The sequence below is a fragment of the Lissotriton helveticus genome, chromosome 10 (assembly GCF_964261635.1).
Source record: "Lissotriton helveticus chromosome 10, aLisHel1.1, whole genome shotgun sequence".
NCBI classification, from domain to species: Eukaryota; Metazoa; Chordata; class Amphibia; order Caudata; family Salamandridae; genus Lissotriton; species Lissotriton helveticus.
In genome coordinates this window covers 25,045,802-25,069,922 of record NC_136071.1, presented here as the reverse complement: position 1 = coordinate 25,069,922, position 24,121 = coordinate 25,045,802, and the positions used below count along the sequence as shown (strand labels likewise).

General features: G+C 49.3%; 1 protein-coding gene across 1 annotated transcript in view; it reads right to left on the bottom strand.

The window, feature by feature from the left end:
* The window catches only part of HCFC1 (host cell factor C1), a 167,851-nt gene that overhangs the window by 20,704 nt on the left and 123,026 nt on the right, over positions 1-24,121 (bottom strand). Inside the window, exons 15-17 of the mRNA XM_078664604.1 lie at positions 19,776-19,914; positions 12,711-12,928; positions 9,619-11,191 (exon numbers count right to left, since the gene is read on the bottom strand). Coding sequence (XP_078520730.1) covers positions 9,619-11,191; positions 12,711-12,928; positions 19,776-19,914 — 1,930 coding nt within the window. The remainder of the gene's footprint in view (positions 1-9,618; positions 11,192-12,710; positions 12,929-19,775; positions 19,915-24,121) is intronic.

Genomic DNA, 24,121 nt, shown 5'->3' with positions numbered 1-24,121 from the left:
AGACAGATAATGCAGCCAAAAAGGCTACACTGTCCAGTACTTCAACTAGAAATTCCACCATAAAATCCACAAAACAGCAAAAGCCTGTACAGATTTCCATTGCTTTAACAGCAAACTCCCTCAGGAATGATAGAGAGAAGAACCTGGACAGACAAGCCCCATAGGCTGCCATTATGTGGCTTAAATAGGATACTGTGCCTTTAAGGAACCTTCCAGAACCTTCTCCCAGTATCCCAGAATGCATAGCAGGTCCAACTTAGTTGCAGTTCTTTTTGAAGGCGTAAAAACGCCAGACCTGTAGCATTATGTACCTGAACAAATCTCCACCGGGGAGGAGGGCGGGCGCTTATGACTATAACAGAGATACCCCTACTACAGAACTGGAGTTACAGGACAGAAACTACTCCTTCTGTAGTAGGGGATCTCTGTGTATAGTCATAATCTAGTGAATAGAATGGCAAGCCCATCCCCACATCAAGCGGCGGTGGAGAATATGAAAATTACGCCACTATTGTGCGAACAAATTCCGCAGCGAAGCCTGCCCAACCTGAGCGTCTGCCCTGGCATCAGTGTCCAGGCAGTAATGCTTAGCAACGGTATGGACCGACTTCCAAGTGGCCGCCTTGCAGATCTCTGCAAAGGGAACATTGCGAAGCATAGCTGTCGTGGCAGCTTTGCCTCTGGTGGAATGAGCCTTAGGTTTACCCCCTAAGGTCTTATTAGCTTTGCAGTAACACAATTGTATACAGGACACAATCCACCTAGAAATGGACTGTTTAGAGGTAGCAAGACCTGTCCTGACTGAGCCATAATTAATGAACAATTGGTCAGACCTACGAATATCTTTAGTCTTATCAAGATAAAACTTCAGCACCCTCCTCACATCCAGGGAATGTAAAGACCTTTCCGCTGGAGATGACGGATTCTGAAAGAACGTAGGCAAAGTGATAGTCTGATTGATATGAAAATCAGAAACAACCTTGGGAAGAAATTTAGGGTGAGTACGCATAACAACCTTAGCAGCATGAAACACAGTATAAGGTTCTTGGCAACACAATGCCTGAATCTCACTCACCCTGCGGGCCGATGTAATGGCCACGAGGAACGCCGCCTTCCAGGACAGGTGCTGCAACGAAGCCTTATGAATGGGTTCAAAAGGCTCCTTCATCAATCTGGACAGCACCACATTCAAGTCCCACGAAGGCGAAGGAAGCCTGACAGGAGGGAACACTTTCTTCAAGCCTTCCAAAAAATCTTTGATCACAGGGATCTGGAAGAAGGAAGTCTGTGAAGGGCCTTTCCTGTAGGCAGTCAAAGCAGCCAGATGAACCTTAATGGAATGGACATTAAGGCCCGACTGCGCCAGATGTAGTAGATATGGAAGGATGACATCTTCCTTGCATGTCGTAGGGTCATAGTTCTTAGACTTGCACCAGATGCAAAACCTCTTCCACTTGTAAGCATAAGACGTCCTAGTGGAAGGTCGCTTAGCCTCCTTTAGTATGTCCATACAATCCTCTGGGAGATTCAGATGGCCATATTGCACTATTTCAGGAGCCATGCCGCCAAACTCAAAGACGAGAGGTTGGGGTGAACCATCCGCCCCCCGAACTTCGTGAGAAGGTCCGGCCTGCACGGCAGCTTCATGTGCGGAAGGAGAGAGCGGTGAAGCAGGTCCGTGAACCACCACTGTCTGGGCCATTCCGGGGCAATCAGGATCATCCGTGCCCTGGACTGGGACAGCTTGATGAGAACCGCCGGAATCAGGGGAATTGGTGGAAAAGCGTACAGAAAGCTGTTCGACCAGTTGATCCATAACGCGTTCCCCAGCGTCCCCGGCTGGTAGTACCTGGAGGCGAAGCCTCGGCATTTGCTGTTTTCGGCGGTGGCGAACAGATCCACGTCTGGAGTTCCCCACCTTGCGAAGACTTCTCCTAGTACTTCGTCGTTTATGACCCATTCGTGGTTTTCCTGAATGAGTCCGCTCAGTTCATCTGCCTGAACATTCTGCACACCTGGCAGATGGGTGGCCGTTATCGACAGTCCTCGAGCCAGAAGCCAGTGCCAGATCGCCTGCGCCTCCTGCGACAGAGTGCGCGATCTCGAGCCCCCCTGCTTGTTGAGGTAATACATCGTTGTCGTGTTGTCCGTCTGAACAAGCAGAGAGTTGGTCTGAAAGGACGGGTGAAAAGCCTTCAGTGCCAAGTGCACAGCCCTGAGTTCCAGGAAATTGATGTGGTACGTGGACTCCATCTGGGACCACGTCCCTTGAATTTGTAGGTCTCCGGAGTGCGCTCCCCAGCCCTGGAGAGAAGCATCCGTCACGATAGTCTGTGTGGGAATGTCCTTGTGGAAGGGAACCCCTCTGAGGAGATTCTCCTTCGAGCACCACCACTTCAGAGACTGAAGAGCATGCAGAGACAGTCGTATCTTGTCGTCCCAAGATCCTCTCCTCTGGTCCCATTGATCCTCCAAGCACTCCTGCAGCGGTCTCATGTGCAGCCGCACATGTGGCGTCAGGAAGATACACGAGGCCATCGATCCCAGCAGAGAAGACACCGTCCTCACTGTCGTGGATGGAGTAGACATGAGAGCCTGAGCCTTCCGAAGGAGTGATAAACGTCGCTCTTCCGAAGGAGACACGCTTGCTGACAGTGTATTGATGGAGGCTCCCAAGTACTGTATGCGCTAGACCGGAATCGGGACCGACTTGGACATGTTGATGTGCAACCCCAGCTTGTTCAAGAGAACGCACGTCTTCTGGAAGTGTGCATGAGCTTCCGAGAAGGAGGAGGCCTTGATCAACCAATCGTCCAGGTACGGGTAGACAAACACCTTGTTCTTCCGCAGGTGTGCTGCTACCACTGCCATACATTTCGAGAATGTCCTGGGTGCAGACTTCAGCCCGAAGGGCAGCACCGTGTACTGATAGTGATTTGTGCCGACTTGAAAGCGCAGAAACTTCCTGTGTTTGCATGCAATGGGCACGTGGAAGTATGCGTCCTGTAGATCTATGGCACACATCCAATCTCCTCGTTGCAGCTGAGGGTAGATCTGATGCAACGACAGCATGCGAAACTTCTCTGCAGATACACTTGTTTGCCTGTCGCAAATCCAGAATGGGCCTGAACTCGTTTTTGTCCTTCTTGCGGACAAGAAAGAACCGAGAGTAAAGACCTCTTCCTCTTTGAGACAGAGGTACGTCTTCTATCGCCCTTTTCCTTAGCAGAATGTCTGCCTCCGCCTGAAGCTCGCGCAGTTGATACTGCGAGCTGACGGGAGGAATCGATGGAGGAGGGCTGGTGAAACGCAGACTGTATCCATTGCAAACAATATTCAGCACCCACTTGTCCTGAGTAATTTTTCTCCACTCTGCCAGAAAAAATTTAACGCTTCCCCCCACCGGAGCGGGTAACGGACGAGGGGGAAGTAACAGCTCAGGGTCGAGACCCGGCCGGGCCCTTGGAAGCGGTAGAGGACTGCTGTCTACCTCTACCCCCCTGGCGTTCCTGGAAGGGCCTTCTGTACTGCTGCTGCTGTTGCTGCTGCTGATGTTGTCCGGCAGACTGCCCCCTTTCACGACCCTGCGACCCGAACCGCCGTTGGAACTGGCGGTAGGGTTTTTTCTCCCTGAGCTTCTCCAAGCCCACCGCCGTCAGGGTCTCCGCCTCGGCCTTCATCCTGGCCATCTCGTCATCCGCGTGTTTTCCGAAGAGGGTATCTCCGGAAAACGGGAGATTCGCCACACGTTGTTGTGCTTCCGGTTTAAGCGACGTCAACCTGAGCCAAGCATGTCATCTCTGGTTAATCCCGTGGCAGTATCCGTGCGCAGACAGCAAGGAGATATCCGCCGCGGCGCTGATGGCCTGGTTAGAGACCAGCATCCCCTCCTGGACGATCTCCATGAAGTCCTCTTTGCGGTCTCGAGGAACGAGGTCTGCAAACTGCTCCATTGAGTCCCACAGTGCACGGTCGTAACGTCCCAACAACGCCGAGTCACTGGCAGCTTTCATCGAAGAGGAGGACGTACCACACGCCTTCCGACCAGCAGAGTCGATCCAGCGGCTCTCCTTGTCTGGAGGCACCGTGGATGCAGGGGAGGTGGCATGAAGCTTCCGGGCCGCCGTCACAATTACCGAATCCGGCACCGGGTCCTTTCTCAAGAAGGCTGGGTCCGAGTCCGGAGCTCTGTACTTTTTGAGGAGCCTGGAAGGCGCAGACTTCACCACTGCCGGTGTCAGGAAGAGCTGTTCAGCCGGCTCGAGGAGCCCCGGCACCAGAGGCAGCAGGGGGCGAGACATGTGTTTTTTATGTAATGTCTCAAAGATCACCGAAGTCGAAGGTGTAGGCGCTTCAACCTTGATCCCCAACTTCGCCGCTCCACGCAGGAGAACCTCCTGGAATGTGCCTATATCGTCTATCGGGGACACTCTAGTCTCCGGCGAATCAGACAGTGTGGGAGAGTAAGAACGGGTCCCAGATGCAGAACGTGACCTGGACCTACGCCTCCTATGGCGATGCCTGGATCTCGATGAAGAACCACGTCCACTCCTAGATCTGTCCCTTCTCCCCGAGCGAGACCTCGATCTCTTGGGTCGCGGACGTTCCGCTGGCCTCCCTGGTTCAGAAGCCTTAGGCTTCCTAGGAGTCTTCTTCGGTGGCGTCGGAAACTTGGGCATCGACACCGCCCTCGGCGGAACCGGGGGCGGGGGAGTAACCGGACGCGGGGCCTGCAGAGGAGGCACTGGCGGAGGGGTCGGAGTCTTCGGAGGCGGACCCTTCGGCAAAGGAGGCAGCGAAGGTGCAGAAGGCTTCTTCGGGGTATAAACCTCGGAATACGCCGTTCCCGGCAAACCATCATTCTGTTCGGACCGTGGGGAGCCCCCCACAGTCCTAGGCCTGTCCCTACGGCCTCCAGACGCTGAAGATCGGTGCCCAGACGACGACCGGGGATCCTTAGACGTCGAGCGGCCCTTCGGCGTCGGCCGTTTCTCACTCTTCGACCGGTGTCCACGTCTCGACCCCGACCAGATGGACGAACCACGAAACCTCGACGACGAGCGATGGCGCCTCGACGGCGACCTCTTCGTACGTCTCGACCTTGACCTCTTGGATCGCCTCGACGTCGATCTCTTTGAACGTCTCGACGTCGATCCCTTTGAACGTCTCGACGTCGATCCCTTTGAACGTCTCGACGGCGGTCTCGACGACGAGGATCCCCTCGACGACGATGTCCTTGACGGCGAACGGCGTTGTCGCCTCGACGGCGAGCGCCGACGCCGGGTCCTCCGATGTCGACCACCCGACGCCGACGACGAGGAGATCGACACCGGCTTCGACGGCGGCCGGAACACGTCCCTCGACGTCGACGGGCGACGTTTTCTCAACCCAGAGCCCTGGGGAGACCGGGAACTGGCCGTGGACCTCCCTCTCGACGTCGTGGTCATCGCAACTGACCCAGACGGAGATCTTGGGCGCGGGCTGGACTTCCTGCCCCTGGGGAGCCCCCCAGAGGCCTCAGCATGAGCAGAAGGAGCCCCTCTTGACCCACCTCGTGCCTTCAATCTTCTTTCTTCAAGTCCCTGAAGTCTGATTTTTCTCCTGTCCTTCAGGGTCCTTCCAGAGAAGCCTCTACAGATCACACAGTCCTCAGGTATGTGGGAAGAGGGAAGGCAGAGGATACAGACCTCATGGGGGTCTGACTTGGCCTTCTTCCTGGAGCACTCCGGGCATTTGTCAAATAATGCTGGCATCATGGACAATAAAAGAGTGCAGGAACCCAAGAAGAAAGTCACTAAAGTACTTTAAAAGCACCAAAAATCGAATTAAGTGTAAAAACACCAACAAAACCCTTGAAAAGGGAGAGCTCAATGCTCCAGGGTCCTGCTTGCAGAAGCCGGAAAAAAGAACTGAAACTAAGTTGGACCTGCTATGCATTCTGGGATACTGGGAGAAGGTTCTGGAAGGTTCCTTAAAGGCACAGTATCCTATTTAAGCCACATAATGGCAGCCTATGGGGCTTGTCTGTCCAGGTTCTTCTCTCTATCATTCCTGAGGGAGTTTGCTGTTAAAGCAATGGAAATCTGTACAGGCTTTTGCTGTTTTGTGGATTTTATGGTGGAATTTCTAGTTGAAGTACTGGACAGTGTAGCCTTTTTGGCTGCATTATCTGTCTTTAAAAATTTCTCTTAAGTGTCTATGCATTTCTGCATTTTTTGACACTGTAAGAGATTATTTTTGATTGCTCCGGGGTCCACGCACATGGGCGGGACTATTCACTAGATTATGACTATACAGAGATCCCCTACTACAGAATGTCTCACACTGACTTCCTGAAGGGTTCTTTAAAGTCATAAAGAAAACACTCAGTTTGGGAAGTTGGCATTGGCAAATTGAATCTTTTGGCTGCTCTTTCTAGTAGATTATGAAAAGCACTGATGTCCTCAGGTGAAAAATCTATAGGAACTGGTGAGGGTTAAGGAGTGGGAATAAGATAATCGTCCCATTCCCTGTGTGGATCCGAAAGCTCCCTCTCCTGGTCATCTGAGGTGACAGGGTGCTGGTAAGGTGTGGGTGTTGATGGCGGAGCAGTCACTGTGTGTAATGTCGCCATTAATTGTGGGGTGGAAGAAACTGAATGTTTAGGAGGCAACAAAGCACATTCCAGAACAGCAGAAGGCGATGGGAGATATTTTCCTATAGTCAGGCAGCATGATCTACAGGTTGGAAAGCAACAAGGATGGCATACAAACCTTCTCCTAATACTGCTGGTGGTGGTAGTCCTGAGGATGCACGTAATAGTGATTCTTCCTCATAGCCCTCCTCAAAGTCATCCTCAAAATCATCCTCTTGGCATTTTACATGCAACTCAAATAGACTGCAGGGGTAACCAAAGGGGCCCATCGTCTTAATCAGAGCCCCGTTCGTCCAGGGGATGTGAAAGAATCAAATGAGTCACCTTACTAGGTGATGTGACTGTCTGACCCTAAATTTCTCTGCAGAAATCGTTGTCTAGGAGGCCACTAGCCAGCCGGCAAGTGACCAGACCACGCGTCGAGCAGCAATCAAGCAAAAGGGCCCCACGCAGATCTCGTGGATGCTGGGGGGCTGGTCTTCGGTGCAGGAGCTGCTCGGGGCTGGGGCTTCTCAATCCCCAAAGCACTTACTCGAGAGTGCCTCAGAAGTCGTGCTGGAAGCGAAGTGCAGTTTCTTCAAGATGGCCGGTCCCACGTGTCTCGTCGCACCCACGGATCTCAGCTGTGCTGCAGATGTGGGTAGAGGTCGGAGAGGTCTGGAAGTCCGGGTCTCGTCGGGCTCTGAGGTCTGGTTCCGGCAGGAAGGACGACAAAGTGAACCGCTAGGACGCTTGATGGTGCCTGCAGTTGCAGGGTGGTCACTCCTTGGCCACAAGGGAGATTTTCTTCAGTCTTCTGTGGAGCAGAACGTCGAAGTCCAGAGTTTCTTCTTTGTAGTTTCAATTCAGGATAATCTAATTTGGAATGGTACCAACTCCTACCTTTATTCTCCTAAAGGGGGCTGTACTATGACTAGGTCCCTCCTATGGGTGGGACCAGGAAGGGGGGTGGTTACACCCCCTATCCTTTGTCCGGTTTCGTGCTGGAGTGCCCCAGCAACTGGTTTGAACCGGGGTATGCACAGGGACACCTTGTGTGCCCCAGGCATGTCTCATTCCTTTCAGCCTGTCCTACCTCAATACACAAAATCCTGTCTGGGGTGGTGCTAGCACCTCCCAAGGCAGGAAACCCTTTGTCCAGGCCTCCGTTGCTGGAAGGACTCCCAGCAGCAGGAGGTCAGACTCGTGTCTGTGGTGGCAGCATCCATTTTGTGATGCTAAGGCTCGGGTTAACTTTAACTGCTACCCCCGTCGCCAGAACTGGCGAGGGGGTAGTATTCCAAAGCGTATGACACCTTACACGACATGTTTTGATAATGCTATACCAAAGTTAGCAATAACCGCGAGGATTATAATGCATTTAAGAGTATATGATATAGCGTTATCATGGAACAGCTATAAGGACATGGTTCCGAAAGCTGCAGACAGGCTCAGCTCATGCTAGAGCACCATCTCACATAATTCCAAGCACTCTGCCGTCAGGATTGATAAGGCCTGCCATAGGAGTGACTTATAAGAATTTGTGTGCCCATTTTGGGGTTAGATATAGGTATACTATATCTACAGCAAAGGGTGATTACACCACCTTGCCCCAGCTGTGTTACCAGCCAGTTGTGTCAGTTTAGATGGCCAGCCAGGGGTGGCATAATACGTGCTGCAGCCTCTGGCAGGCCTTGGGTACACTTATGCCCTGGGTACCTATGGTACACTGTGCAAGGACTTAAAAGAGTGACCCAGTACCAATTGGTAAATGCACCTAAAGTACATGTGTGTCAATTTAGAGAGAGAACAGCGAGGCTGTGGGTCTGATTAGCAGGCCCACAGCCAGGGAAAGTCGTAAACCAGTGAAGCAAAAAGCAAAATTCTGGGGTGACCATAGGATTGCAGACCCTACTCTCCTACAGTGTTGCAGGCAGCAAAAACCTCACCTTTTTTACTTTGCTGTCCTCCGTAAGAAGTCCTTTCCTCTCCTTTTCACCTCAGAGAGGAGATTTTGTAGGACTATGCCTGTAAGACCCATGTGTGGTCTTTTTTTAAGCTTTATGAGGGCGCTCACTGGATGAATGAGGTTTGGCTCTTTCCCTCTTGTGAGACCGCCTGGAAGACTAGGAAGAAGCCGCATCACTAGATTGAAGCTCTTTTCTGGTCTTGAGCTTTTCAAGCCACATTAGAAGACGCCCATCACAGTCCCTCATCGCTTTGGTGGAGAAGGTACAACATACCTTACAATCCTTGGCCTTGTGGTCAGGGTACAGGCAGTAGATACAGTCCCTGTGAAGGTCATCAACATGTAGTCTTTTCTTAGAGCAGGTGGCACAGGCTCTAAAAAGACCCCTCTTCTCCTTGTCAGACATCAGGAATGTAGATTAAAGAAACCAAATAAGCAGAACTCTGAAGAAAACGTTAGTAAAACCTTGCAAGAGTAGATCAAGAAAAAACTGAGCAGAGCTCAGTGGTGACTCTCTAGCACAACGTGCAGTAGTAAATCTGAAGGTCTGAGGTTCTCAGGAGTGTTCTAGAGGGTAGGGTGTGCCCATTGGCTAAAGCCTAGATTTAGTCTTTTACAAAAAGATATGAAAATGATACAAAACTGAAATGGGCCTAGGCCAGTTTTTCTAGTTTATGCAAACTTTGCATTGCGGTTTTGATATACCAGGGGACTCCTATCTCGACGACAGGGAATTATCAAGCATGTGAATTCAAGAAAGTTCCAATATCGGAGTAATTCTCGTTTACTGGAGGAATTCTAAAAACGCTCACAAAAATTAATGCAGTAAAAAATCCGAACAGGGTTAACCGAAATGTCAAATGCCTAGCATTGCCACACAAAGCTGTGCCAAAATATTTACCTCTGAACTGCCATCACACCCCTTTCAAAGGCACATTACTGAACCTAGCAGGTTATTCACAATTCTAGTGCAACCCTTTAAAAAGTACCTTCAACTGAGATTTCGTTCATGTGCTATACAAAGAGTAGGACTCACCTTGGTTTACCACCATGTTTGATGTCACAGTGGTGGATGTTTGTGTAGTTCCAGTCTCGTGTGTTTCACAGGGCGGGTTAGAACACACACGTGGCTGCAGGGTAGCAGGTGGCTGTGGTGCATCACCTCCAATGCTAGATGTTGCTGTGGTTGAGGTGTTGGTAGTTTGAGTCTCGTGGGTCTCACAGGGAGGATTGGAGCACACTTGTTGAACGGATCCGGACTGACCTGTTCCAGGCGGCTCTGTACTGATGTTAGAAGTTGCTGTTGTCGAAGTGTTGGTGGTATGGGTCTCATGGGTTTCACACGGAGGATTGGAGCATACCTGCTGAAGTGGACCAGATTGTCCTTTGTCTGTTCCTGCTGTAGCAGTCATGGTTGTGTTGGTGGAACTAGTCTCAAGAGTGTGACATGGCCTCTGCACATCCTCCGGCGTAACTGTGCCAGTGGTGGACTTTACTGTGGTAGGTGTTTGGGTCGTGGTGGTCTCCTGTGTTTCACACGGAGGGTCGGAACAGGCTGTCTTAACATTGCTCGTGTGAGTCTCAGGAAGTTCAGAGGACTCCTCACCATCAGCAGACACACTCATTGTGGTACTGGTGGAGTTAGTTTGATGCGTCTCACAGGGAGGGTGCTCACCAAGCCGAACGTTTTCAGACAGTCCCGTACCGATGTTAGACTTTGCAGTGGTCGGTGTGTGTGTCGTTTTAGTTTTTAGAGTCTCTGATCTTGGACTAGTGGACATTGCCTTTGCATCTTTGTGGTCACTGATTTCTGAGACAGCATGAGCAAGCTGTGTCGGATTGCTGGACTGGCTCATGCTGCTACTAGCAGAAGCGGTCATAGTTGTACTAGTGGAGCTAGTCTGGTGGGTTTCGCATGGTGGGTTTGTATTTGTTCTCTGTATGTTCTCAGATGGTAGATTGCCCATGTTTGACCTTGCAGTGGTTGGCGTGTGGGTCGTGTTAGTCTCATGTGTCTCACACGGAGGATTAGAACACACTTGCTGAAGAGTAGCAGACTGTCCAGTACCCATGTTAGCAGTTGCAGTTGTGGCAGTGGGGGTTGTGTTTGTCTCATGCGTCTCACAAGGAGGATTGGAGCAAACGCGCTGCACTGTGCCAGTCTGGCCAGAGTTTAGAAGTGAACTGGCTACTGTGGGAGTGTTTGTAGTGTGTGTTTCATGCGTCTCACACGGAGGATTTGAGCACACACGGACTACAGTGCCATTCTGCTGAGTCACAAACGTGCCAGTTTGAGTATCAAAAGGCGGGTTGGCACAGACAAATTGGATCATTCCTTGCTGCTGCACTAGGTTTCCTATATTGGCAACAACTGATGTGGTAGCAGTGTTGGTGGTGCCGGTTTCATGGGTCTCACAGGGTGGATTAGAACATACAAGGGTTACAGTGCCTGGCTGGTCTCCATGCCCGGAATCTGCGATTGTAACAGTAGCAGTGGGGTGCTCAGTTGTAGGAGAAGCCAGAATTGACATAGGAAGGTCATGAACTCCTTGACCCTCCACGTTGCTGGGTGCAGAAATCAAAGTAACCTGAGTGGGCTGTGAGATCGACTGAGAAACGGAGAAAAAAAAAAGACATTTAATTTCCAACCTCAACATATCAAGACTAGAAGCCAAAGAGCTATAAAAGTGTATTTTATAGGTAATACGTAAGAAGGTATCTTTATACTAAATAAGTTTTAGTTATGGTTTACAGAGGGAACCAGAACTGAACATGCAAATTTAGCGCAGATGCTGCACTGTGGACTGTCAGGCCTGGAAATCAAGGAACTCATGCACAAAGTTGAGCACTTCAAACTTTGGCCTTATTGCTCAGCCTGACACAGATACTACAAGGCGCTAAATGCAGTGGTCACTAAAGGGGTGCACACCTGACAACATGGCATCAAACTAACAGCAACTTTATTTCCTTTAATAAACCCTAGCCCACGCAATAATGATCTAGGACTACAGACATAGGCTGTTTTTTAAACTAGCAACCTAAACGTTACTCACACCCACTGCTTTTTGAGAAGTCCAGATGTCATGCAAGCAACTTTAGTCAAACCCACATCTTATATTAATTTTCAATCGCAACCAGGAAGAAAAGTCAGTCATCCAGAGGGGTTTTGACCTGTGCAAGAAACGAACCAAGATCAGAGCATCACATTAAGTAGCCGCTCCATGCATTTGCCATCACATATGTGGTCTACAAAGCGGTGTGAGGTAGAGACCACAACACCATCCTTTAGTATGAGGCAGACCGCAATCAAATACCACGAGCTGCAGCGAACCCCAAAGACCAATCTACTCCCATTGCATTCAAACATACAGAGCCGAAGCCCAGCACACAACTGAAGGGCATCAATGCCCACCATGCTGCTATTTTATTGGTCGTCTTAAATAATGCATTATCTTTATACATTATCTTTATACAGAGAGGTACCCTAAATCAACAAAAACTAATCACTAAGTGACTAAGAGGCCTGGGTGTGTGGAGAAAGAAGTCTTCAGAGCTACATTCAAACCCTGTTCTAACTCAACTGAGCAGTGGTAAAAAAACAACTCCCTGGCGTTCCCAAAATGCTGGCCCCTTAAAAGAATGCAGTCTAATTTGCTTCAAACAAATAAATTGACAGCCAAACCATTTCGTAAATATTGTAAATGCTTCAGCAAAATTGATGCCTGGTGTACTTTGTCCCCGTTAGCTGCCTTGCGTCTGAATTACTTCTGATCTGAAAGTTTAAACAATTTGCCTGCATGGTTATTAAAAGTGATCTGTAAGACCCATAGCTGGATGCTAACCCTAGGCTTCCACACTACGATACTGGAGTTGCATTCCGCTGGCTCTTTAAGCGTGTGAAGAAATTCTGCTCTTCTTGATCTTCAGATTTGCTTACCTTGGAAGTAGCTGCTCTGGCTCAAGGTAGCTTGAACCTTTTTGGTCCTTAGTGCGATATATAGCGGTCTACGCATTTCCATTTGGTTAGGGCTGGAAGGTAGACATTGATTCAACTACTCTTACTACTGGTGAATGCACACTTCCAGGTTAAGCACACAAGACTGAGCATTCCAAGTTTCAATAACATACCTGCATAGTAATAGTGGGGGTGGTAAGCCCTGTGGCTGCCGTGAGGGTGGTCTGTGCATTAGAGACTGTGATGGATCCAGGATTGATGACCTGACTAGAGAGAGTGGCAATGGTTCCCAGGGTGGTGATGGGCGTAGCAAGAGAAGCGTTGGTGTGTACACCAGTACCCGCCAAGCTAGAGGATACTGTACCCGTCACTGTGCCAAGCGTCGTCATACCTACACAAAAAGACAAGTGTTTAGTCCACACAACAGACTTTGGAAAGCATTAATATAATATTCAAGTTAGAGGCAACAAATCAACCCTTGCAAGTCGCTTCTCTGCTCCCTCTAATTAATTGAACTGACTGTGTCCAGAGCCTCTGTTGACAAGCTGCTCTGAATCGGTACCAAGGAAAGCCACGTGAACATTTGTGACGGTGGTTGAAACACGCAGACCAAAGTAGATGCTCGAGTGATTAGAACGTGATAGCTTCACCTTCTGCTATCTTCATCCAAGCATATCCGGTGGAACTAATATGTCATTGCACATTTGGTGTCTCGATCTAAAATCATGGCCTGTACAAGGTGGAAACAAAGGTTTTACAAAAAACGTTGGTAGCAAGGATCATTTAGATTGGCAATGTAGGAAGCTACAAAACTGATGGCCGCTCTTTTCGACTACTTGCGGCAAAATTGTGGAATTCTTTGCCTGTATCTATTCGCTGCATTGACGAACTATTATTATTTCGGAAAGCCGTTAAGACATTCCTTTTTCCTCTGAACTAGGTCCTCTTTCTTTTTAGCCCACCATGACTCCTGTACAAATGAATGGTCGGCGCCGGGACGCCCCTTAACTGGGACAGCTGCGCGCTTTATCAAATTTAACATAACATTTTTTAACATATGTTGTATGATCCTTGCTAAACAATTTCCCAAAGAATCAATGATCTACAACAAACCATTAAATGCACATGCGATTAAGGATGGAGCTACACCTCACCCCAGATAACACTGGGTGGTAAAATGTGGACAAGCAGTAGTATAACTATGCATAACGAATAGTTTACCTGTCGGTGTAGTTTTGCAGCTTGAAGATCTTTCTGGATTCACTATGCTGTGCATTATTCCGCGGTCTTGTGGTTGGGTCCGGAATCGTAGTCTTTTCTTTCTTTCTTTTTGTAGCCCAGGTGGGCGTCGGCATCTCACCTCTTGGTGTATTTCCGGTGATGTCGGCACGCTTCCTGCGGAAGCTCCCACTCTTGGGCGCCATCTTCGGATTCTTTTTTTCGTGTTTGTTCTGTTACCGAAGTTATGGCAATGTTCCACTAAGTTATTCACCGCTTTAACCTTTAAGGCGTCTTGTTTCAGTATTCTGTGTTTTAACCACCTTTTTTCTCCAGCCTCATCTTTCTGGCGGAGGTGGGTGTGTTCGCTAGTGAATCCAGAAAGATCTTCAAGCTGCAAAACTACACCGACAGGTAAGAAACTATTCGTTTTGCAGCGTGAATCTTTCTGGATTCACTATGTTGTGCATAGACTTTGTAGCGGTTTCTCATGTTTGTGGCAGCTGGGTGGAAGATGAGCGTTGGTTATTGAATATGTGTTGAAGCACCTTTTGTCCGACTTATGCTTCCTTGTTCGTCTGTATATCCACACAGTAGTTCTTCGTGAACGTGTGCACTGAAGCCCATGTTGCCGCCAGGCATAGGTCCTGAATGGGTGTTAGCTAGGAAGGCTCCCTTTTTCCTGGTATAGTGGGCGCGTGTCCCCTCTGCTAGTTCCTGTCCTGCTCACCTGTGACAGAACTGTATTGTTTGAGCGATCCATTGTGCAATGGTTCCTTTAGTTACAGGTTTCCCCATGAAACTGTTAGCGAAGGACACAAAGAATGGTTTTGTTTTCCTGTGTCCTTTTGTTCTCTCAATGTAGTGCATGACTGCCCTTCTGGCGTCTAGGGTGTGCAGAGCCCGTCCAGCGCTAGTGGCTGGTTTTTGGAAGAAACTTGGTATTTGTATAGTCTGGTTCATGTGGAACCTTGACACCACCTTTGGCATGAAGTGTGGTTCTGTTCTCATCAGTACCCTATCATTGTGTATCTGGATGTAGAGTTCTTGTAGCGTTAGTGTCTGTAGCTCGCTCACTCTGCATAGTGAGGCGATTGCTACCAGGAAAGTGGTTTTCTTGGTCAGCATTTCTAGGGAGACCTTGTGAAGTGGCTCGAAAGGATATTTCATGAGTTCCGTTAGGACTAGCTTAAGGTTCCATGCAGGTGGCGGCACCCTCTTTGGTGGTGCGATCCTTTTTGCTCCCTCTAGGAATCTCTTAATGACTTGTGATGTGAAGAAACTCTTGCACGTTTCTCCCCTTGTGTAAGCGACCATCGATGCTAAGTGAACTCTTAATGAGGATGAGCTTAGGTTCTTGTCGAGCAGGTGCGTGAGGTACTTTAGCACTGTCGAGTCCTTCTGCATCTTATTTTGTACCTTTTCTCTCCTGCACCACAGTGTAAATCTCTTCCATTTTGATACATAGCACTTCCGTGTGCTGGGCCTTCGTGCCTCCCGAAGTACCCTCAGGGTGCTTTCTGGCAGTTTCAAATGCGCAAACTCTGTCTTCAGGAGCCATAATACTAGGCTCAGGCTCTCTGGCTCTGGGTGCAGCACCTCTCCGTTTTGCATGGAGAGTAGGTCCTTTCTTCTCCCGAATCTGTTGGGTGCACACGGTCATCTCCATGATCTGCGAGTACCATGTCTGCCTGGCCCACTGCGGTGCGACCAGTATCAGGGTCATGTTGCTCGTTCTGCACTTGCTGAGTACCTCGTGCATCAGCGGTATCGGGGGAAAAGCGTAAGCAAATGTCCTGGACCAGTCTTTCCATAGGGCATTCCCCAGGGACCCCTCCCCGGGCTGCCTGGATGCAAAGTTTCGGCATTTTGCATTTTGGCATGTTGCAAATGGGTCCACCGACTGTGTCCCCCACCTGTCGAACAGCCTCCTTGCTTCTTGTGCATTGAGCTCCCACTCGTGGGATGCCGATGTCTGTCTGCTGAGCCAATCTGCCTCCACATTGTCCTTCCCTGGTAGATGTATGGCGAATAGGTCTATGTTGAGTGGGATAGCCCATCTCCATATCTCCTGCGCTAGCCTTGAAAGCGGGGCTGATTGTGTCCCACCCTGCTTGTTGATGTAGAACATTGCTGTTGTGTTGTCCGTCTGGATCAACACTCTGCTTGTATAGTTTTGTCTGGAAGGCTTTCAACGCTAGGAAAACTGTCTTCGACTCCAGGTAATTGATGTGTCTGACCGCATCTGCTGGTGTCCACAGTCCTCTCACTTTGAGTTTCTCCATGTGAGCGCCCCATCCCTTCTGGGATGCGTCTGTGGTGATGGTCACAGTTGGCGTTGGTGGCGTCAGAGGCTTTCCCCTGGTTATGTTCCCCATGTTCCACCATGCCATTTCTTTCTGCAATGAGTGCATTACAACCACTAGATCCTCCCAACGACCTGTAGCTTGTGACCATTGCTCCTGTAGCCATTCCTGTAAAGGTCTCATGTGAAGCCGTACATTTGGCACTCTGTGTAATCATGATGCCATCATGCCCATGATCTTGCTCGCTGTTCTCACTTTCCGAGCTTGCCCCTTCCGGTAGAGCTGCGTCTCCTTCACCAGCGCTCTCGATCTCTTCTCACTGGGGACCACCCTTGCTCTGTAAGGTGTTGATCTGTGCTCCCAGGAAGATTTTTACTTGTTCTGGTTCCAGTGAGGATTTCCTCCAGTGGATGGAGAAACCCAGGCTCATCAGCGTGCTCGTCACTCTGTGCGTGCTGCTTGCACGTTTCGTATGAGCTTGCTTTTATTAGCCAGTCGTCCAGGTAAGGGTATACGTGTATTCCTTCCCTTCGTAGGTGTGCTGCGACTGTTGCGAGGCACTTTGTGAAGACCCTTGGTGCCGATTTGAGGCCGAACGCCAGGGTTATGAACTGGTAGTGGTTTTCTCCGATGGTGAATGTGAGCAGATGCTTGTGTCCTCTGTTCATTGGGATGTGCAGGTAAGCATCCTTGAGGTCTATGGTGACCATGAAGTCCCCGCCTTGCAATTGAGGAAGTACCTCTTGCAGGGAGATCATTTTGAACTTTTGCGTTCTTATGAATTTGTTCAAGAATCTTAGGTCCAGGATGGGTCACATTGTTTCGTCTACCTTTGGTACCAGGAAGTACATTGAGTACACGCCCCTGTTCCTTTCTCTGTAAGGCACTGGTTCTATGGCATGCTTCTGCAGGAGCTCTTTTGCTTCTTCTTGAAGTCACTCTAGCTCTTTCTTTGCTAGTGGTCTTCTTTTCGGTTTTCTGTTTGTTGGTTTCCCTTCCAACTCTATGCAGTACCCGAACTGTATGATGTTGAGAACCAATTTGTCTGAAGTAATTCTCTTCCACTCCTGGAAGAAATGCTTTAGACTTCCTCCCACTGGTCTTACATGCTCGCAGGTGTTTTGTTTGTGCTCCACCCTGGGAGTTTCTGCTTGGGTGGGCACATGGAGCTTGCTTAAGTCAAGAGAGGGGGACAACAACCCACCTCTAAGTATTCTGTCCACGGCCATTTCCTCTCCCGCGAAAGGACTGGCCTTTTGGCTGGTACTGCCAGGACTGCTTTTGTTGACCCTGCTGTGTCTGGGTGTCTGCCTGGTGGGTTTGTTGGAACGCCTGGTGTGATGTTCCTGGCTGGTTTCCTTCCCTCCCGTTAGGTCTTCGTGACGGGGTGCCTCTTTTAGTACCTCTGAACTGCAATGACCCCATGGATCTTGCAGTCTCGTTATCCTTCTTCAGTTGGCTGAGCTTCTCATCAACTGGAGCCCCGAACAACATCTCTCCGTTGAACGGGGTTTTCAGGGTGCTGTGTTGCACTTCCGGGTTGAAGCCTGAAATCTTGAGCCAGGCTGGTCTCCTTTCCGTGATGCCCATCATGAGTCTGCTGGAGGTGTCTGCTCCATCCAGGGCAGTTTTGAGGCAAGAATTTGCCACATTCTTCCCCTCCTCGACCAGGTGTTCAGCTCTTTGCTTGAATTCCTGAGGCATGTTCTTCACTAACTGGCCCAGCTCATCCATGATCTGGTACATGTGTCTGTAGAGCAGCGCGCTGGAATTTGCCATGCACCAGTGCATTGCAGCATTCCGTTCAATTCTTCTCCCCACTTGGTCCATCCTCTTGCTTTCCTTGTCTGGAGGTGGCCCAGAAGTAGTAGGCACATTGGCCCTCTTCCTTGCCGTGTCTGCGATGATGGAGTCTGCCGAGACCGTGCCCTGAATGTAGGGTGGGTCTTTGGAGGAATGTTTATACTTTTTCTCCGTCCTGGGAGTGACTGCTTTGCAGGTTGCAGGCTCCTTGAAAGCCTCTTTCCCCTGAGCCATGACGCTCTTGAGCATGGGCAGGAACTGGCTCCTTGTTTGAGTGGGAAGCAGTGTCTCTAGAAGAAGTCTGCCTTCTGCTTCTCTTCGTCGAGTTTTACTTTGAAAACTGCTGCGGCACTCCTGATGACTGTGTTGTAGACCCCAATGTCATCAGGCGGCGAGGACATCGAGGGATACGTGTCGACTATCTCCTCCGGGCTCTCGGTGTCGACGTCTTGCCAATCTATCTCCTGAGTCTCCGAGGATGCAGACCCGAGGAGCGTCCTGCGGTTGTTCCCCCCCCCCCCCCCTTCATAATCGTAGTAGGAGGCCTCCTCATCTTCTTGTTCGTCAAATGCCTAGACGCTCCCCGACTGTCCTTCGACGTCGTAGTCCTCCTCCTCCGTTATCTCGACTACCTGTGGCTTAGGTTTCGTCTGGATCATGAAGTCTTTCATCCTGGCGTCAAATTCTTTCTTTCGCTGCAGGATGTTTTCCATCTCGGCCTCGAGCCGTCTCTTCTTTTTCTCCATTTCGGCAGCGTGTTCTGCGTTGAATGGTTCAGCCGGTCTTTTCGGCGGATAGCTCTGCGCCGAGCCGATCTTCGGCATCAAAGGTTTCTGTGCCGAGCTGGCTAACGGGTCCTTTGCCGGGGCCGAAGAGGTCTTCCGGTACTCAGGTCTTTTTCCCTCTGCATCGAACGCTCCTTTCCGGGGACGTTTTTCGACGTCTTTTGCTGTTCACCAGCTCTCGGCGCCGGGGACTCTTCAGAGGATCCGCTGGGCCTGGGTGTAGCTGCGGGCACCGAAGTTTTCAGCGTCTGCGCTTTCGAGGCCTTGCCCTCGTTTTTGAGAGACTCAGAGTCTCTCGGGTGTTTAGGGGCCGTAGAGTCTCCTACCTTGTAAGGAGTCTTCGTATTATCGGTCTCTACGACTGTGTAGCAGTCTTCGGTGGCGGCGTTGTCCTCTTCTCCAGATGATAGCCCCAGGTCCCGAAGGGACGGTGGCTGGCCTTTGCACTGCATGCTGGCGTTGGCTACCCTCTGTCTAACTCATGCGTTCAGGGGGCCCCCTGAGCGTGCATTCTCCGACGGACGTCGAAGTTCTTCTCCTTCGTCGTCCTCTTCGATGATGTAGTCTCCTGTAGTCCTTTAATATCCTTTTCGTCCAAAAATGCGTATTTTTCTACTTTCTCCAAAAATGTCTTGAGCCCTTTCGGGAACGATCCAGACCCAACCGTGGAAAAAAGAATCTGAAGATGGCCCCCAAGAGTGGGAGCTTCCGCAGGAACCGTGCCGACGTCACCGGAAATACACCAAGAGGTGAGACGCCGACGCCCACCTGGGCTACAAAAAACCAAACAAAAAAAAATAAACAAAAGACTACGATTCCGGACCCAACCACAAGACCACGGAATAATGCACAGCATAGTGAATCTAGAAAGATTCACGCTGCAAAACGAGGCAAAGGTGGGACTGTCCAAATTGTGCAGTATCAAACCAGGTCAGTAACTAAAGATGTTTTTTTTTAAACTGATGCATTAGACTATATGAAGCAAAATTACGTTGAAAGACTTCCATCAGTTGGGACGACTTATAGGGCAAAAAAATCACTGCAATTTAAGGAAAGGAACTGCAACAGAGTGAAAGGTGTAAACAGAAAAGTGAGGCACCTGGCACGTTCAGAAAACATAACATACCTGTTGTGCCTTTCATCACAAGGGTGGTAACATTAGGCTTAACAGAAGAGACCGACACAGGAGTAACTAGACGAACGCCACCCATTGGCATTGTTCGCAAGATGGTGCCGGGTTGCCCAGGAGCTCCTTTCAGGACCACCTGTAGTACAGAGACAACCCAGAAATATAAGGCTAGATTATGGTACTTTAAGTTACAGCAGTGAAATCAGACCTTAACACTCAAAGTTCATACTTTTAATTTGACCGTAATGTTAGCAACTATCATATCTAATTAAAATGTGAATGCATACCATTTACAACACAACAGGCTAACATGGATTCAATGCTACGACCAACACTACTTACACCACAAGTTGCAAAGAAATGCTCCCAGCTGTCTTCAAGTGCCCTCAAAATTGTCATAACACTTTTTTCCATCTGTACCAATTGTCCCCAATGACACCCGTAGATGCAGCAGCCAAGCCCACCAGCAGTCACTTACACAGAGGGGAAAAAAACTGAAATTGCCTAGCAAAAAAAAAAGCCTTGCCCTATGCAATAGGATTAAATGGAACCTCTTGAAGATGTCAATAATCCTTGCTCAGGAGGATACAAATAAACTGTCAAGCCCACATCCAGTCTAATGATTAATTGGCACTATGCCACCCACCCCCCTGATGAATCCTCAAAGCATATTCAATAAAGCAAATTTGCCACCTGTTCTATGTACTGCTGCAGACACAAACAATTTACTAGCTCTGCAAGTGCCTAGGTTCCTCCCGGAGTCTGCACGCCCATCAACGTCAGGGTATGAAGAGAAGCAAATTATTTTCAACTTTTAGGAACCCACTAATTAGCAACTTTTCCATAGCATTTTAATTCGGAAATTCAGCAGTTTTGGTTGAACATTGCAGTGTCGAACTAGATTTTCCCTTGTATTTTATAAGCATGGGATAAAACAAGTGACAAATGCCTGCAACAATGATCAAAGCTCAAACTAAAGATGTGCAGTGTCTAAAGACTGCCCAGACTAATGCACTCCCAAATATTGGACCCTGAGAAAGAGGTGGTCTAGAACGCAAGATCTGCCTCTAGTTCACAATCTGGATGGGCAAGCATGAGGTCACCTTGATGGGTGAAAAGGTAGGAAAGCCCATTATGAACATTGTACTCTTAGACTGAGGTGGAAGAACATCTTTGGACCGGTCACCAAGAGGGTCATCGTCCATGACTAGTTACTAAGTCGTGAACAAGGCTAATCCCATAGGTGAGAACGAGAATGCGGTTGATGACAATGGTCCTGCCTTTATCAAGGATGAGGACTTAAGTCATCAGTGACGATGACAGCAGTTTAAACAGGACAGGAATGAGATTTTCACACTGTTTTTTGCATGCTTATATTTGTCCTTTGTGGAGTTTTTTCAGAGGAATCCCCAGTTTTTTCACCGTAAGGTGGTGGTTGCAGGTGATTTTAGCAAGACTAAACATTTCCTTTCTGCGCTGACGTAGTGGAAGTGTTTGATGAAGCAGTTTTCAATTAATCATTCCAGGATTAGGAAGCATCCCCTTGGAGGTTACTCTTTCTCCTTTAAGACATACAGTGCCAACCTCCACTCCCCATCCTTAAGAGTTTTAGAAGGAAAAGTCTTACAACTATCACATGAAGCTTTGTGTGCTGGATAAAGATAATATATTGTTCATGTGGATCATCAGCATAGAATGTTTCTACTGCAGAGCAAGATTTGAAAAGGGATTTATTTTCATTCCGCCAGTCATGAGAGTTGGTGAAGGAGGAGAGGTCTCCTTGGCTCATAAAGCGCAGGTTATTCAGAGGATTCTCTAAAAACAACTTACAGTTCACAGATGAAGATAGGGCTGGTTCAGCCCTAGGATAAATCAGAAAAAAGGTAACAGGATATGGTCACAGAGATTGGAGCAGAGCTATTCCATGGAGATTCCCTCACACACAATGTGCGCAGTGCTGAATCTGTAAAATGATTGCAGTGGGCAAATCTCTTGAGGAGCCCATGACCGGTGCAGCTCTCAGGAAACTTCTGATGCAAAAAAGTACTGCTGTACCCCACCGGCTAAAATTAAGCACTAGAAGTATGGTAGAAATCCGAGCTATTGTCTCCTTAAGGAAAAGTAGGCGAAACAGCACTTTCAACTCACTGGTGGTGGTTTATTTCAAATGAGGTGGCTGTGCTACTAAACACGCTTGTGGAGGCATACGTTCACTTTCAAACTATTTGGAGCCATTTAGGACAACCAGGACTTTAAAGCCTCACAACAGGGGATGATTCAACCGTGTGAATATGATAGATCCAATACTAGAGAAGCTACGAACAAAGTTTTTGTTATATAAGCGATACAAAAATCAGAACTAGAATCTTCTGAAAACAAAGCTGCAATGATAAATGGATAAACAAGCCAGTGTAATTAAATGAGAACAGCCTGCCCTGGCTACCTTTGCGATTTGAATGTAAACGGTCAAATGTTTATTCATTCAAACTTCTAGGTTTTTACTGGGTGTGACAAACTGAGCTTGAAGGAGTACCATTCCTAATCCTTTTGGCCGGCAAGCTAGCGAAGGGCTGTGAGAAGTTGGCCTGATGTGCAGTGCTCACTATTCTAGTGATCACTATATATCAGTCCAAACAACCCTTATTGATGATTGGTTGTAAGTCAACCTTATAGACCAGCTATCCTAGTAGCATGGATACGAGCAGTCTAAGGCTAAGACTCTAGAGGGCGTGTTAAGCCAGCTGTTTTACCATCACATTACCCCTTGAACACCCAGTGAAAGGACACCACACAAGTGTTATGAAAATAAACAGTGTATTTATTAGAATCACAACAGCCCTGTACTCTTTATGAGGACAGGGTGCTAGGCACACAACAAAACTCTTACGAAAATACTTAAGTTAGCACAGTATATACAAATGCCCGAGGGGCACGAAAAACCATATACTCTAAAAGTGGAATGCGAAATTACTAGCAGGTAAGTACAGTACTAATAGGCTTTGGAATCGCTAGGACTTGACTAGGGAATCGTTAGATTACTTCTAGGAGGCCCAGGGGACTCGGGTGCAGAGTGTGCACTCTCACGCGGGATGCGGGACAAAGTCTATGGAAGCTAGTAAAGTTAAAGTTAGTGTTTACGGGCGAACCCGACCTGGTAGGAAGAAAACGACAGTGGATCCTGACCCTTGGATAGTGAGGCTATGCTGGGGCACCGAAATGCCGAAGTTACCTAGCCCAGGGGCTGCAGCTGCATAGGTCTCAAAAGACGTCGGGAATCCTCGTAGACGAACCAGGAGCCTGGAAGAAAGATGCTGGCAGGCGACCAGTGAAGAGAGTTCGAGTTGATCCAAGCCTGGATCTTGAAGATGGATGACACCTGAAAGCAGAGGGGACCAAGTTCGTGACTACTAGCCAGTAGTCAGTGGGCACCAGCAGGGCACCGGATGGTAGTCACCTCGACTAGGTGAGTGGGCGACGCTGGACTCTGTAGATCTCACGGACCAGGAGGCGTTGTCGGCGACCAGGATGGAGAGGCGAGCTGTCCCACGATGGATGAAGCTGTCGGCGTCGAAGTACCCAGGATTGGGCAACAAAGCCTTGGCTAATTCAAGCCCACGCGGTGGACTCAAAATGGTGTCTTGAGTGGACCAGGAGGGTCCGGGGTGCTCCTCTTCTGGAAGGGAGCATGGGCCAGTCTGGAGCAACCAGACCAGCAGCAGTGATGTCGTCGGGCGTCGTTCAGAAGGCCACAAGCCAGCGGGCTAGTAGCCAGACAACGCGGTGAGCAGCAAAAAGCAGAAGGGCCCCACGCCGATCGTGGAGATGCTGGGGGGCTGCTCTTCGTTGCTGGAGCTGCTCAGGGTTGGGGCTTCTCGGACCCCAAAGCACTCACCAGGAGATTACTCGGCGGGCTTGCTGTGAAGAAGTCGTGCAGTCTTGGCAATAGTCGGTCCCTTGAGGTCTCGTCGCACTCACGGTTCTCAGCTTGGCTGTAGAGGTGAGTAGAGGTCGGAGGTGCCAGGGAAGCCGGGTCTTGTCGAGCTGGCCAGTCAGATTCCGGAGGAAGGACTTACAGCAGACCGCAGTGTTCTTTAGTTGGTGCCTGCGGATGCAGGGTGACTACTCCTTAGTCACAAGGGAGAATCTTGAAGAAGAAATCTTGATGTCCTTTCGTAGAAAGTCGTGTCTTGATTCCAAAGATGATCTAATTTGGAAGGGGGCCTGCTCCTACCTTTATCTGGGAAAAGGGGGCTGGCACGCGACTAGGTCCTGCCCTATGGGTGGGACCAGGAGGGGGGTGGTTACACCCCTCTCCTTTGGCGGGCTTTCCCCAGGCCAGGGGC